Source organism: Megascapheus bottae, chromosome 4, assembly GCF_031878675.1.
Source record: "Megascapheus bottae isolate mThoBot1 chromosome 4, mThoBot2.hap1, whole genome shotgun sequence".
Taxonomy (NCBI): domain Eukaryota; kingdom Metazoa; phylum Chordata; class Mammalia; order Rodentia; family Geomyidae; genus Megascapheus; species Megascapheus bottae.
In genome coordinates this window covers 18,262,125-18,278,663 of record NC_143512.1, presented here as the reverse complement: position 1 = coordinate 18,278,663, position 16,539 = coordinate 18,262,125, and the positions used below count along the sequence as shown (strand labels likewise).

The 16,539-nt window shown below is 35.5% G+C and overlaps 1 protein-coding gene across 26 annotated transcripts in view; it reads left to right on the top strand.

Annotated features, from left to right (window-relative positions):
• The window catches only part of Fer (FER tyrosine kinase), a 432,292-nt gene that overhangs the window by 118,339 nt on the left and 297,414 nt on the right, over nucleotides 1-16,539 (top strand). For 24 of the 26 annotated variants that reach the window (XR_016535240.1, XR_016535241.1, XM_090331531.1 and 21 more), the window contains 2 exons: nucleotides 9,785-9,958; nucleotides 11,398-11,497. The exons of 1 other annotated variant lie outside the window; for it this stretch is intronic. Coding sequence is in view for 22 of the 25 variants with exons in the window: in XM_090331531.1 (XP_090187657.1) it covers nucleotides 9,785-9,958; nucleotides 11,398-11,497 (274 nt within the window). In the remaining 3 variants the exon portion in view is untranslated. Of the gene's footprint in view, nucleotides 1-9,784; nucleotides 9,959-11,397; nucleotides 11,498-16,539 lie in introns of those variants that run through there. One more of the 26 variants, XM_090331538.1, reaches the window with a different exon arrangement.

The window sequence follows — 16,539 nt, the reverse complement described above, 5'->3', positions numbered from 1 at the left end:
ACAAAACTTGTTTCTTTTCTTTTACCTCATGCCTGTAATGAAGGTGGAGGAATTGGAGAGATTAAACATTACAAAGTAAAGATGTTAGTCCTAAATACTTCCAGTACTTCAGTTTGAAACCTTTCTAGTCTTCCCTGTGTCATTTCCTCTCCTTTCTTGGATATAATGATGCAATTGTAGAAGCAGGTTAACAGCCTTTCACCTATCATCTGTGTCACTTTAGGGTCAGTTTTGATTGCCTTTCTTTCTCTTTTGACTTTTATTCTCTGCATCATGTTTCTGGAAAGTTGTGATTTGCTGCCAGGCATTATGGATTTTATTTTGGATGGTGCTAGATATCTTTATGTTTCTGTAAATGATTTGCTTTGGATGTGGCTAAGCTACTTGTATTTAGTATCATCCTCTTGGCTCTTGTTGAATAGACAGGTGAATTTTATCTCTTCTACCAAGCCAGAAACATTCTTGGAACTTAGAATGATGTCTTTTATATTAGAAAAATTTCAACTCTGGCTCTGATATTCTACTATGATTCATGGCACCATGACTGTGTTCTAGACTGTTCTGTGTATCCTATTTGACTGTTTTTTTGCTAGGTTGTGAGTAGTTTCCTCACACTTTGAGCTTTGATCAGTTCTTATTAAATAATTGAGGAGAGCCCTTGTAGCACTAAGTTGTTTCTTTGTGCAGATCTTTCCTCTCCAGCACTGTGCTTGACATTTGTCGAGTAGGGCAATGAGTCCTACGACTACTGTGACGACTTTGCTATCTTTGTGTTCTCACCTCAGTCATACAAGGTGCTGCTCGACTTTTCCCATCTTGTGCTCCAGACATTTTCTCCACTCAGTAAAATGCCATAATCTCAGGGCTTAGATCATTTATTTATAGTCTATCAGGGATCATAGCCTTTAATTTACTGATGTTTAGTGTCTAAAGTACTATAATTTGCTGTAGCTTTGTCCACCCATTACTTGTTTTAGGCACAAGGACATATCAATCACTGTTTCTCCATTTGTGACTACAAGTAGAAGTCTTGTAACTAAAAATTTTTGTGTGTTTATTTATTTACTTATTTTTTCTCCAGTCTCTCCAGTCACATTTCACAGCTCTAGTTTATATTAACTGTCCTGACATCTAGTTGCTTCTCATCTCTATTTATTCTCTAGATATGAACTTTTTAAAAAATATTTTTATTGTATTTAATAAAAGGATTACATGATATTTGCCAGGTAGAAGGTGCATTAATTCACATACATTGACACCCTTCCACATGTCTTGGTCCCCATTATCCTCCCCCCATCCCCCTCTTGGTTTCCCCCCTTCCCTGTCCAATTTCAAGTAAGCAAATACAAATGTATCCAATATAGCAGATAACAGAGTGAGATATTGTGACAATATGAGATAACAAAGGAACAGCAAAAGAGATGAGAGATAACATAGCACCTTAAGGACAGCAATAATTCATTATATGGCTTTTGTTTCAATATCCTAGAGGTCCATTCAATTGGCTTCATACTATATGGCCTTATGTATCAAGGTTTTGCTCTATTGCAAAGCTTTGCTGTTAGAGCCCAAGGTTTCTACTGGTTATGATGAATGAGGGAAACCATTGAGCCTAAGTTCCTTTGAGTCTGGCTTACTTAGCTTAATATGATTTTTTCTAAGTCTTTCCATTTCCTAACAAATGGGGCGATGTTGTTTTTTCTGACAGCAGCATAGAATTCCATTGTGTACAAATACCACATCTTATGGTACTGAGGGACATCTAGGTTGGTTCCATATCTATGCTATGGTGATTAATGCTGCAGTGAACATTGATGTGCTAGTGGATTCAGTATGCCCTTGTTTCTGGATGGTTGGGTAAATGCCAAGTAGTGGAATTGCTGGGTCATAAGGGAGCTCTATGTTTAGCCTTTTGAGGCACTGCCACACTGCTTTCCATAGTGGTTGAACGAGTTTGCACTCCCACCAACAGTGTAGTAGTGATCCCTCCTGGCCACATCCCCTCCAGCATCTGTTGTTGTTAGTTTTCCTGATCCTGGCCATTCTAACTGGAGTGAGGTGGAATCTTAGAGTTGTTTTGATTTGCATTTCTTTTATGACCAGAGATGGTGAGCATTTCTTTATGTGTCTATAGGCCATTTTTGTTTCTTCTTCAGAGAAGACTCTCTTTAAGTCTTTGGCCCATTTTTTAATGGGATGGTTGTTACTTTGGAGATTAGTTTTGGAGTGATTTAATTTTTTGAGCTGTTGATATATTTTAGATATGAGGCCTTTGTCCGTTGTATGGTTGGTGAAGATCTTCTCCCACTCTGTAGGCTTCCTAACTAATTTACTAGCTATGTCCTTTGCCATACAAAAGCTCTGCAGTTTAATGCAGTCCCACTTATCCAGCCTTTCTCTGATTTGTTGTGATTCTTGGTCCTTATTAAGAAAGTTTTGACCTGTGCCAAGGAGGCCTAGTGTATCTCCTACTCCTTCTTGTAAAGTTTTCAGTGTGTCGGCTTTTACCTCCAGGTCTTTGATCCATTTGGAGTTAATTCTAGTGCAGGGTGACAAAGAAGGATCCAACTTTAGTTTTCTGCAGATGCTTAACCAGTTCTGCCAACATAACTTGTTGAAGAGGCTATCTTTCTTCCATTCTATTTTTTTGGCTCCCTTGTCAAAGATTAGGTGGCCATAGGTCTGTGGTTTAATATCTGGATCCTCAGTTCTATTCCATTGGTCTTCAGGCCTGTTCTTGTGCCAGTACCAAGCTGTTTTGATAATTATTGCTCTGTAATAGAGTCTAAAGTTTGGTATTGAAATTCCTCCAGCACTGTTCTTTCTGCTAAGAAGTATTTTTGCTACATGGGGTCTTTTATTATTCCATATGAAATTTTGGATTGCCTCTTCTATTTCTTTAAAGAATGCCATTGGGATATTGATGGGTATTGTGTTGAATTTGTAGATAGCCCTTGGCAAGATTGTCATTTTCACGATGTTGATTCTTCCAATCCAGGAGCATGGGAAGTTTTTCCATTTCCTTAGATCTGCTTTAATTTCCTTTTTCAGGGGTTTAAAGTTTTCATCAAAAAGGTCCTTTACATTCTTAGTTAAGCTAATTCCTAGGTACTTTATTTTCTTTGAGGCTATTGCAAAAGGAGTTGCTTTCCTGATTGTTGCCTCGTTCCTCTCACTGTTGGCGTAGAGGAAGGAAGTTGATTTTTGAGGGTTAATTTTATACCCTGCTACCCTTCCAAAGTTTTGAATCAGCTCAAGGAGCTTAGGAGTAGAGTCTATAGGATTCTTTAAATACAGAATCATGTCATCTGTAAAGAGGGATAGTTTTACTTCCTCTTTCCCTATTTGGATCCCCTTTATGTGTTATTTTTAAAAAATTAGAAGTTGCTATAAAGTTCTATGAATAAGATAAAGGACACTCATGTCTTCCACTTGATTTATCAATTAATGTTTGATCTTACTTTTTCTATGGTTCCCTTTCTCAGTATAAATTTGTATTTTTTCCTGAGTCATTAATGAATCAGTTGTCATATCGTTCTCTTCCTAAATACCGATGAATATTATTTTCCAATAATACATCTATGATATAAAATAATTATAATTATTTTGCATATTTGACATCTAACTTTTGTCCTGTCCCAGTAATGCCCTTTCCTGGCAAATTTGTTTTCCATATTGAATCAAGATCCATCCTTTTCATTTAGTTGTTACATTTTGTTTAATCTTAGGCACGAACATGAGAATTACACTCTGTATTTGGTTCTTTTAGTTTTTACTTTAAGTTTCTTGAAGTGTGTATATACTGGAAATTTTTTTGGTATTGTTTTATTTCCTTTTTTTTTGGTTTGTTTGTACTGATTTCACAAGAAATATAGGCTGATGTAGACCATGTTTGCTTTCAAGTACTGGGCTGTTTCACTATCATTTTTCGGAGTCTTTTCTGCTTAGCATAATAAAACTTATCTTGAATATTCCTTTCTGATCATAGAATGAACTCCTTTCCTTAGGAATCCTGGTACCTTTTGGTGGAGTATAGATTGACTACTCAACCAAATTTACTATGTATAGAATCATAGATTTTACAGTATTTTTGCATTGTTGCAAAAATGCCATCGTACAGATGTAGCTTTGTATTATTGGTATGTTCAGGGAAAATTTCTGAGATGGGATTTCTTGGTCAAAATGTAAATGTGTGTGTAGTTTTGCTATTTATTGCCAATATAAATGTAAATTTTCCCGTGCATCTTTACCATTTTCATACCCAGAACTATGTGAGGATGATAGCTTCCACTGAATCTGGTCAACGGTGTGTATTGTCAGGTTTTTGAATTTTTCTTATGTGATAGATAATGTGGTTTAACTAGCTGGATTCAACTCACACCTGAAATTCTAGCTACTCAAGAGGTTGAGATCTGAGGATTACAATTTGAAACTAGCCCAGGCTGTAAGACTTATTTCTAATTAATCACCGAAAAGCTGTAAGTGGAGCTGTGGCTCCAATGGTAGAGTGCTAGCCTTGAGTGAAAAATCTCAGGGACAATGTGAACTCTAGACCCTGAGTTCACACCCTAGGATTTAACTTTATCTCTAAAACTAGATATAATTAAATACCTTTTTATGTGGTTAATTTTTATTTTAAAAATTACTTTTTCTATGCATAATATAATTTTCATTTTGTATTTTTCTGTTTATCTAAAAATCTGAATACTTCTACCAGATGGTATATGAAATTTATTTGAAAGTAGCTACTGACTTACCTTGTATCACAAAATGAAATGAAATATTAGCAGTAAGTACTGTTATAGCATATGAGAATAAAATAATAAAAAATTCTTTTTGGTGAAATAGCTTTTTTTGTTTTGTGCCTGTACTGGGGCTTGAACTTGGGGCCTAGACCCTGTCTTCCTAAGGTCTTTTGCTCATGGCTAGTATTCTACCACTTGAATCACAGGTCTATTTCTGGCTTTTGTGGTTATTTGTGGACGAGCATCTCATGGACTTTTCCTGTTTAGGCTAGCTTTGGATAGTAAGCTAGGATTGCAGGTATAAGCCCCTGGCACTTGGCAGAGGTTTATTGCTTGGTAGTTTACTGTAACTATGCAACTATTTCACCTGTATTTCTTAGACAGTATTTTTCAGGCTGCAAAGTCAGTTCAGGTATAACGCTTGATTTGAAAATATGAATTTGATCCAATACAGTTCTACCTTATGGAGCAATTTGAGGTTTATGTGAATTTTCTTGTATGAGACTAGAGGAAACTCTGCACAGCTATACTAGCTAATCATGTTGCTAGATTTTTTCAAGGTAAAGTGACATAGTTATTATAGTAGTATTTCATAAACTTTGTACAGTAATTCTTAACCATAAAATATGCATGTAATTGTGCAAAGGTTTTTTTTTTAGGTTCTTGTCTTTTTTTTTTCTTTTTGCCAGTTCTAGGCTTGAGCTCAGGGTGTGAGCACTGTTCTTGGACTTTCTCAAAGTTAGAGCTCTATTACTTGAGCCTCAGCACCACTTCTGGCTTTTTTTCTATGTATTATGTGGTACCAAGGAATCAAACCCGGGTCTTTGTGCATGCTAGGCAAACACTCTACCACTAGGCCAAACTCCCAGCCCCAGGTTCTTGTCTTTTTAAAAAATGCATCTCTAACTGACTTTTTTGAGTGTTATGTCCTTAATCCTGTTTGTTCACAAACTCTGTCTTTCATTGTATGAGTTTGCACAAATCAGTAATAATATTAGGTACAAAAATATTTTGTTAACAGAATTTGTACATTGCAGTTATTAGGGGAGCTTTAAAGCCTGGGTATTGTTTTTTCTTTTTTTTCTTTTTTTTTTTTTTGCCAGTCCTGGGCTTGAGCTCAGGGCCTGAGCACTGTCCTTGGACTTTCTCAAGGCTAGAGCTGAACCACTTGAGCCTCAGCACCACTTCCGGCTTTTTTCTATGTATGTGGTACCGAGGAATCGAACCTGGGTCTTCATGCATGGTAGGCAAGCACTTTAACCACTAGGCCAAACTCCCGGCCCCCCTGGGTATTGTTAATTGACTACTTAGAACCTCTCTGTAGAGAGCTCAAGAACTGGCATTTTAAAACACACTTAGTTACTTCTTATTGTAATCAAAGTTGTGACCCATTAGAATTTACAGAAAGCTCCATAAAGGAGACTCTTAGGGATGGGGGTGCTATCTAAAGTTTCCTTTGTATTTACAACTGAGTCTTTGAAAACCTCCTTGTTAGGGAAATTTAATGACTTGTGTTCTGGATGTCTGTATCCCTTAAGGATTTAGAGACTCCCAACATTTTTCTTATGTAATAAAGTTAGAATGAAAACTTTTGCTTCAGAGAACCATTTATTTTTGAGTTGTTGTGCAATGCAGAAACTGCATTGTTTATAGAATTTTAGTGTTGTATTTGAAATAATTTCAAGCAAAGACAAAACAAGTAGTTGGAGGACATAGTCTGCAGCAAAAAGCTATTTCTGACAACTATTATTTAGGTATTTTTCAAGCTTGAGTCGTCTTGTTGAGTATTTTCAATGTTTTACTGTGATTATAGCTCTACTAGTAGTTTGCTCTTTTACTCTGTGTCCCAGAATAATACCTTTTGGTATAATGAACTCAGAACACTGAAATTACTACCTGTTTATGGAATACTGATTTATCTCACCCCACATCTGTTAGTTCAGAGGTAGTAGGCAAGAAATAATACGGTGTGGTTTTCTTAAAGATGTACATTTTCCTTCATATGTACTTTTTCTTTTTAAAAAATTGAGTAAAATTTACTTTATATCATATTCATCATCGTATAATTTATATTATTGACCTCTATTGTTTTATTAAGGATAAAATAGATAATTTAATTACAGTAATTATTTTAAAATGCTGGAGTACTCTTTAGCATATTTAATAATATCTTTTGGAGGAAAAATGTTTGTTAAAGAATCATTCTTGAGGGTGTATGTGTGTGTATTTTGTGTGTGTGTGTGTGTGTGTGTGTGCATGCGCACGAATGCTCAAAGATAGCACTCTATCACTTGACCCACAGTTCTACTTCTGATTTTTTTTTTGGGGGGGGAGTGTAGTTAATTGTAGATAAGAGTTTTATGAAATTTCCTGTCCAGGTTGGCTTTGAACTGCAATCCTCAGATCTCAGTTTTGTAAATAACTAGGATTATAGATGCGAGCCACTGACACCTAGCTGTACTTTCTAATTCTGGGTTAAAGGAAGAAAAAGATTTAACAAAATCCTTCTAATAGCATTTATTCATTTGCTTTTATTTTATGGTGCTAGGAATCAAACTCAAGATCCCACACAGGCCAGATCAGTGCTGTATCTCCCCAGTCCTATGTAATATGAATATTCAGCTCATGCTTTGATTTATCTTTATCCTCCTTTCTCTTTCTCCATCCCTGGTTCTCTCTTCCTGCCCTTCCTTTTTTCATTTCTTTTTAATATTTTTTTCTTAGTATCTATCATTTTGAATATTACAGTAAATGCTTAAAATGGTGACTGAAGAGACAAGCTATTGCCTCGATGTCGCTTCCCTTTCAGTTAAGGAAATACTTAAAAAATAACAAAATTCTACACACAGTAAACAAATGAAAAGCAGGGATCCGACCTACATAAAATTTAGAAGATTACAAAAGGAAGGGATAGATCTTTCCACTTGAAGGAAAGGAAGTGCTTCCTGGAAAAAAATTCCATGGAAAGATTAGACCTTGATTTGTTCAGGAAACTAAAGGAACAATGTTCCTAGGATTTATTTAAGTATGTGGAAAATGGCAAAACATCAAGTTGGAAATATACCAGACTGATTATCAGAGGCATAATAGCCTTTGGAAAGGATTTGGGCTTGTTTTCTATCTTAAAGAAAATATTACGTAGAATTTTAAGCAAGACCGTGATACTGCTTTCTTTTGCTATATTAAGGGACTGATTTGAATGAAACGAGAGACCAGCATTTGGGACGTATTCTAACATTGTAAGCAAGATGGTATTATAACCTCTGAAAGGAGTGGCCATAGAGATGGGGAGATGGGTGGGTTTATGGTAATCCTTGGGGATAGAATTGGATGATTGGTTAATTTGTGTGTGTGTGTGTGTGTGTGTGTGTGTGTGTGTGTGTGTTGGTCCTAGGGCTTGAACTCAGCTTTGGGCACTGTCCCTGAATTTAGCCTACCACTTGAAGCCAAGCTCCATTTCTGGCTGTTTGATGGTTGATTGGAGATCAGAGTCTCATGGGTTTTATTGACGTTGAACAAAGATTCTCATATTTCAGCCTCTCTAGTAGCTAGATTTATTGGCATGATGCACTGGTACCTGGTAACAGCAGGCACTTTGGGCTTGAACTCAGGGCCCTGAGTCTCTTTGTGCTCAATGCTAGTGCTCTCCCAGCTAAGCCACAGCACCGCTTCTGGTTTTTGAGTGGTTAATTGGAGATAGAGTTGCCTCTTCTGGCTTCAAACAACAATCCTCAGATTTCAGCCATCTGAGTAGCTAGGACTACAAATGTGAGCCACCAGCACCCTGGCAAGAGCTCACACTTTTGAATGAAATGAGTGATTATTTGTGACCTTGGGGCTTGAGACTGTATAGAAGGGGATTTTTTTCTAAAACTTGAAAATAAGTTGAATGTTCTGATACAATGTATGTAGAAGTTTCTAATCACAAAGCAGGAATTTCTGAAGGTGGGGGAGTCTAGGCAGTGATCTGGGTTGAGTTAGAAGGAATTGAGGGCTAAGATTATAGGCATGAGCCACCATTCCTGGCTGACATAAGGTATTTATTAGGGAGAGTTAGGGTGCAGATAGAAACCCTGTGAATATCAGTATTTAAGACATGGGCAGGGCCTGGAGTTTGGCCTAGTGGTAGAGTGCTTGCCTAGCATGCACGAAGACCCGGGTTCAATTCCTCAGTACCACATACATAGAAAAAAGCCAGAAGTGGTGCTGAGGCTCAAGTGGTAGAGCTCTAGCCTTGAGAAAGTCCAAGGACAGTGCTCAGGCCCTGAGCTCAAGCCCAGGACTGGCAAAAAAAAAAAAAAAAAAAAAAAAAAAAAAAAAAAAAAAAAAGACATGGGCACAAAAGAAAAGTAGGAACTCTGAGAAAAAAACTCCTAGGAAAACACACTGGGAAAATTAGAAGATGAGCCATGCAAGCTAAAAATTACAACAATGTTAGAAAATAGTGAGTCACCAGTAGCTTATTCCCAGAGAGAGGCAAAATAAAATAAAGAAGGAAAAATGTTTATTTTACCATTTGGAATTGATGACCTTTATGGTATTTATAATATAGAAAGTATAATACTTTATTGTGCTAGGAAACACAAGAAAAGCACAAATATGGATTCTCAGAGTCTTGTGTTTATTTTTCTAATATTCTGCATAGTCTTGATTTTTGAATTTTCAGTTGAAGATGTTTAATATTAGTTTGACTGTGTGGATGATAGGTAGATGAAATTTTCTGATTGTCTTATCTTTTATGTACTTACAAATTTCCATAGTAATCACAGTTTTAAATAAATACCCGGAGAAGACCAACTGAATGCAGAGAAAAATTTAAAATGTGGTTAAATAGGTTCATTTGTCTGTTTTGAAGGTGAAGATGTTAAATATAAGACATTTGTAGCTCATTGTATGAATTCCACACCTGTTATTGTATTGTAATGCAATAATTTATGTAAAACTCAATGTATAATGTTCTTGAACACTTAAATCACAGCTAACTGGGAACCTTTTAAAGAAATGCTGATTTTCTATGTATACTTTTCTCTCTTAAAAAGTCTTGGCTACTTATGATTCAGCAGACGGAGCAACTTAGCAGGATAATGAAAGCACATGCAGAGGACCTAAACTCTGGGCCACTGCACAGGCTCACGATGATGATCAAGGATAAGCAGCAGGTGAAGAAAAGTTACTTAGGGGTTCACCAGCAGATAGAGGCAGAGATGATTAAGGTTTGTCTTTCTATGTTGATTTTTAAAATTTTTTTTTAACATCACTGGATATTTTATTAAATTTGATTTTACAAATTTTGCTTTATCATTTTCTCAGGAAAAGTAAGATTGCTTTTTCTAAAGTTATATCTTACTTTACTATGTATAATAATTTATTGATCACAATACATATTGTTACTTTATTTCTGCAAAATAAAAATGATAACAAACTATGATAGAATGTTTTTTATCCCTTAGAATATCTATTATTTTGAATGCAATAGCTTTTTACCTTAAAAGTTAAATGTGTATTATGTAATATTTTATAGAAAATAACCTCAGAAAATATGAGCACAATAACTTGTTTAATCATATTTCTAACTTTTCTTTGTATTCGGTGTTTGTTTTTTCTAGATACTTTCTTGAAACTGTTTTTGTTATGAAAATTTGTAAATATACAAAATAAGCAAAAATAGTAACAGGAAGTTCTATCAACACATCATTTCACACAGAATTTTTTTCTTTTTGGTGGGTCATGAGGCTTGAGCTTGCCCTGGGCATTGTTCCTGAGCTCTTCAGCTCAAGACTATCACCCTGCCCTTGAGTCAACCCCCACTTCATGTTTCTAGAGGTTAATTGGAGATAAGAGTCTCAGTTCCTTTGTGCCTGGGCTGGCTTTGAACCTTGATCCTCAGATCTCAGCCTCCTGTGTATCTAGGATTAGAGGTGTGAGCCACCTGACCCGGCTGCACAGACATCTTTTAACCCATGTGTTTGTAGTCACTTTTTCTTCTACATTGAATTATTAAAAACAATCATAGATATAATTTTATTGCATTTCTAAAATAAGGATTCTTTTGAAAAACATAGCTTCACATCAGTCTAAATTAACAGTAATCCTTTAATGTTCTTAAATTTTAACATTCAAATGATTGTTATTAAATGATATTTATGTTGGTTCATTTGACTCAGGATTAGAAGCATGAGCCACTAGTGTCTGGCTGATTTTTCTTTTTAAAGATTGGCTTTCCTCCAGGCATCAGTGGTTCATGCTTGAAATCCTAGCTGCTCAGGAGGCTGAGATCTGAGGATTGAAGTTTGAAATCTGTTCAGTGTGGAAAATCTGCAAGACTCTTATCTCCAGTAAACCACTCAGAAAAAAAAACAGAAATGCTGCTGTGGCAAACACACTAGTCTTGCGCACAAAAGAGATTCAGAAACAGCACTCAGGCCAAGACCAAGGACAAGCAACAAAACAAAACAAAACAAAACACCTAACATCATAAAACCCCAAAAGGAATTTGTTAAAATTATTTTTTAATTTGTTGTCTATAATCACATATTAAAGAAACACCGATCTTAACTTCTAAAATATATATCAGATAATACTTAAGAATTTCAGTTCTTGACCAATCAGGTGCAAACATTTAAAAACTTTTTTCATACGTTTTCTTTGACAGGTTACAAAGACAGAATTGGAGAAATTAAAATCTAGCTATAGACAACTAATTAAAGAAATGAATTCTGCCAAAGAGAAGTATAAAGAAGCTTTAGCTAAAGGTAAGGCAAAATTATGAGTAGTGTTTACTGTATTGATTTTTAGTATTACCATTTAAAAACTATTGTTTTAATGTAGACATATCTCTTTCAAGCTCCATATACCTCATTATTAGTACTTTGTATATTGAAGAATGCTTTAGATAATCAGGAAGTATTTAGTGAACATTTACTATATTTAATCAATTGAGATTCCAACCATTTGAATTGGTGGCCTACTTGACACTTCTAACTTGAGAACTGTGTCTCACACTCAGTCAAAATTTATTTGCTTAGCCACCAAGTAGAGCTTAGAAGGTTTTATACACTAAGCACATTAAGCAAAATGATTTCATTATCTGTCACAGTAGTTGATTTTTGTGAAGTTACTTCATACCTAGGAAGCAATTTCAGATTTATTAAATTATAAACATCCACATCTAACTTCACACAGAGCTAATGGTGACTTAACCCAAACACATTATATCCTAGTTTATACTACTTCACGTCGTTACTTTTGAGGATAGCTATAAGAAGAAGGAGTATGTGGGGTGGAGGCATGCTTCACATGGCTTCACATGTTTCACATGCTTCACGCTTTACAAGCACCCGCCTGTAAGTGCAAGCATCTCATTTCAAACTCCAGTGCTACCAAAATTGTAATGTACATACGTATACATACATACATAGATTGCATACACACATATTCATGTATTTATATTTGTATATGTATATAAACACATAGCTCCTCTCCAGTTCTGGTTCTTATTTTTAGTATACTTTATGTAAATATGAGGCTGGCACTCAAAGTGATAGTATGTGAACTTTTTTTGTCTTGGCTAGCCTCCAGTCACAACCCTACTAATCTCAGCTGTCTGGTTTCTTTTCATGTCTTTAAAGATGTTCTAACTCCAAATAAGGAGAATCTATTTAATCCTTAGGTTTTTTCTGCATATTTTATTTTCTTGTGGCAACATCTCATGAATTTATTTTTATTTATTTTTGAATTTATTTTTATAATTAATTTTGAGCAATTTGAGCATGATTTATCCTGCTTTAGTTAATTTTTTAAAATAATTTATTGCATTTGTGTTTTTGAGAGTCTATAGTTTTAATGAAATTTGGAAAGCTTTTGACCACCATTTCTTCACAAATGTCTTCTAGTTTTTCTGTCCTTCAGGGATTCCAGTTATGCATATATTAGGCCATGTGTGCTTGTCTCACAACCTACTGATGTTCTATCTCATTTTTCCCCATGGCTTTTCTCTGTGTTTGTTTTATTATTTATTTATTTATTTATTTATTTTTGGTGGTCTTGGGGCTTGAATTCAGCCTGGGCATTGTCCCTGAGCTTTTCAGCTCAAGGCTACCACCCTACTCTTGAGCTAAGGGAAGCCCCACTTCCCATTTTCTAGAGGTTGATTGGAATCTCAGGTCCTTTTGTGCCTGGGCTGGCTCTGAACCTTGATCCTCAGACCTCAGCCTCCTTAGTAGCCAGGATTACAACCGCGCAGGATGTGTTTTATTTTTGTTAGCTTCAGTGGCTAGGCCTACAACATTACCAGTCTGTTACTCTGGAAATTTTGGCTTTAATCCTATCCAGTGATTTTTTAAAAAAATGTGTAAGTTTTGTCTTCATGAGTATGAGTGTTTCCCTAAAATTTCCATTTACCTAATGAACTTTTTAAACATACAACTTTGCCACCTATTTTTAACATCTGTATCAGCCACTTTTGGTTGTTCTTTCATTTTGAGTAGATTTTTTTTTCTGCTTTCTTGGCATGCCTGATAACTTTCATTGGAATGTCAGACCCTGTGATTTTTTTTTTCCTGTGTATCTTTTTTTGTGTGGTTCTGGGACTGAACCCACAGTGAGTGAGAATGCTAAGTGAACACTCTCCCATTGAGCTACAATCTCTAACTTCAACATTTTTTGATGCTATACAATTTCTAATCAAAGAAGAAAAATAAAATATGCTGATCCACAAAAAACAGATAATAAATGTTAGTTTTTGAAAGGTATAGAACTTAAAAATCATACTATTAATACTTTTCTATTGTATACATGTTTATTTGTTTATTTGAAATAGGAAAGGGAAGGGGAAAAACAAGATGATTGGGAGGGGGCACGAAGAAGGGAAATAGGAGGAAAACATGAGCAGGGGTATCAGTGCTCGAGAAGTTATATCCCCACTACTTGATGAATGGAACTGTAACCCCTCTGTACATCACCTTGACAACAAAATACAATGAAAAAAGAAAACGAAATATAATAAAGCCAAAAAAGGAAAAACAGTTCATTTTAAATTGTGTACCAGTTGCCATTAAACTGACATACATGGTTGACCACTTAACAGGGGGAGACCGATAGTTACTCTCACTCAGATCTGAAGTCTCTGTCCTTGCTGTCAAGGCTAATGGGCATCCAGGTTATTGCTAGAGTTTGGTGAATTAATCTTCTGTCTGCCTAGCTTTGGCTCATGATGATGGCTCTTCACATTTTCTTATTATAATAATTGATCCTGCTGGTGACTTCCTTTTCTTAGCTTTGACATCCTTTGTGGTAGAGGATGTCTCTTTCTTTGATCTTCCATGACTTGTTCTAGGTCCCTTCGTTGTTTACATTTGTGCCTGTGTTTTAAAATGATCTGGGCCTTCTCCCTCTTCTCTTCCATGGGTGTTTTCAATGTCTGGGCTTGGTGTTGGTGTTTTTCTGTATCTTCCATTTTACTGAATGCTAGTGATTTGGCTACGTGGCTACCTAATACTTTTTCAAGTTAGTGTTTCCACTGAGATTTCTTAGTGATTTTTAAAGTTTGTTCTGTATGATATTTGTACAAATATTTTCTATGTGTATATTTTACTTGGTCATCTTTGATTTATCTTCTATGTAAGTTCAGTAGCTCAGATCTTTTAATAAATCTTATCTATACTTTCTCTACTTATACAACTTTTAAGAGAGAGAGTCTGTACATTTAGGTTCACTAGGAACATCAGTCACATTTTCTGTCGTTGTGACAATTTCCATCTGAAAAACATGGAAGGGAGGAAGGATTTATTTTGGCTCAATGTTTCATTCCATTGTCCAACTTTTATTTTGGGCTCATATTGAGGCATCATGGTGTCAGGAGCTTGTGGACTAGGTTACTCACTGCTGTGATAGACATGAAACAGAGGAAATGGAACAAGGGCAAAATACAGCTCATCAGAACACAGCAACCCCACCTCTTAAGTTTCCAGAACTTCCTTAAGTATCTCTACCGACTGGGGACCAAGCCATCAAAACATGAGTCTGTGGGGAATACATTTCATATACAAACCATAGACCAATGCCTATAAATATCAGTTGTTCTTTTTCTTTCTGTTGTACTTAAAGTTTTTGGATCTCATGTAAAATATGATGTTTTTAATATAAAATTTGAGGAATATGTTTTATTTTTCAAGTTTGTTATAGCCTTTGTTTTTGTATTTGAAAATGTTAAAAAAATTCAAGGTTTATTAATTTGTTTGTTTTGGTGATTCTGGAGTAGGAGCACTTGACCCTACACTTTTTATGCAGGCCTCTACCACTTAAGCAATACCTCCAGCCCTTTTTGCTTAGGGGTATTTTTTAGATGAGTCTTGCTTTTTGCCTAGGGCTAATCTTATGCCATGGTCCTCTTGCCTAAGGTCCTCTGGCTTACTTCATAAACCACGTTGTTGTTTTATTGAGATGGGGTCTTGCTAGCTTTTTGCCTGGGATGTCTTTTGTAGTTCTTCTGATTTCTGCTTCCTGAGTAACTAGGATATAGGCACGATCTACTTGGCCTGGTTCAAGGTTTATTTTTTATTCTTATTTTCTTGTTAGGAATTTTCTTAAGACAATTTCTGGTCACCATGATCCTGAGATCACGACCTCTTAAGTACCTAGGATTATAGACATGAACCACCAATGCCCAGCAATTATTTTCTATATATTGAAGATAAATCATATGAAAATAATGTGTTTTATTACATTGCTATTTTTCACAACTGAAAACATTAAATAATAGTCGTCTAACAATGAACATTTCTTTCGAAATCTTTTTTCCTCTTGCCTTTTCCTCTCTCTGTCTCTCTCTCTCTCTGTCCCCCCCCCCCCCCTCTCTCTCTCTCTCTCTCTCTCTCTCTCTCTCTCTCTCTCTCTCTCTCTCTCTCTCTCTCTCCATTGTGTCTCAGGGCCTTAAAACTTATTCAAGCTCTTTACTGCTGATCTATACTTCCAGCCTTCAAAATTCCCTATAGACATACACATTTTAAGTACATGATATGGTGACTATAAAGTTAATTGAAACGATGTCTGTTTAACTTTAGTGTCTGTGGTTTTTGCTAGGTTTGCTTGTTCTTATGAAGACAGTGAATTAAATAAAATTTCACTAGTGAAATGAAGGGCAAAAACATAATTCCTACTCCAGAGGACTTCATATTCTTCATTTATTCTGAGAATTATGTTATTCATTCTCAGATAGTTTGGGCTATTTTCCCCACTTGTTCATGTTGTCGAAAACATACATTATTTTTCATCTATTTCTACATGCAGGCATTTTTCAAGTAGCACATTTTTCCAAAGTGAAAAAAGGAGTAAATGAAATGCCTACTAATCTTATAAAATGTAAGCAGTTCCATGATGAACCATGTGGGAACAAGTGAAATTAAATATGGCATTTCTTTGATGCTTTATAATTTACTTGAAGATATACAGACAGATAACAGGTGTTTCAAAAATTGATCTTATGTAGCCTACTTAATTCATTGTGCATACCTAGAATTATAGTAGGCTTTAATATTTACTAAGCCCCAAAATACCCATGATAGCACTTGTGAGGCTTTCTCTTACATAAGTAAAACTCTGCATGCATATGGTTACTCATCATATTGAGTGTACAAAATTTTATTTCCCTGCTTATATAAATCAGTTTAGAGATGTTTGAAAGGACTTCCTGCCTTCTTTCATAATAAGAGCAGGGAAACAAATCCTCTTCCTAATTAGAATTTCTTTATGAGAAACAAGAAAGAGTGCTAAGAGATTGGTAAATTTATGATAATTT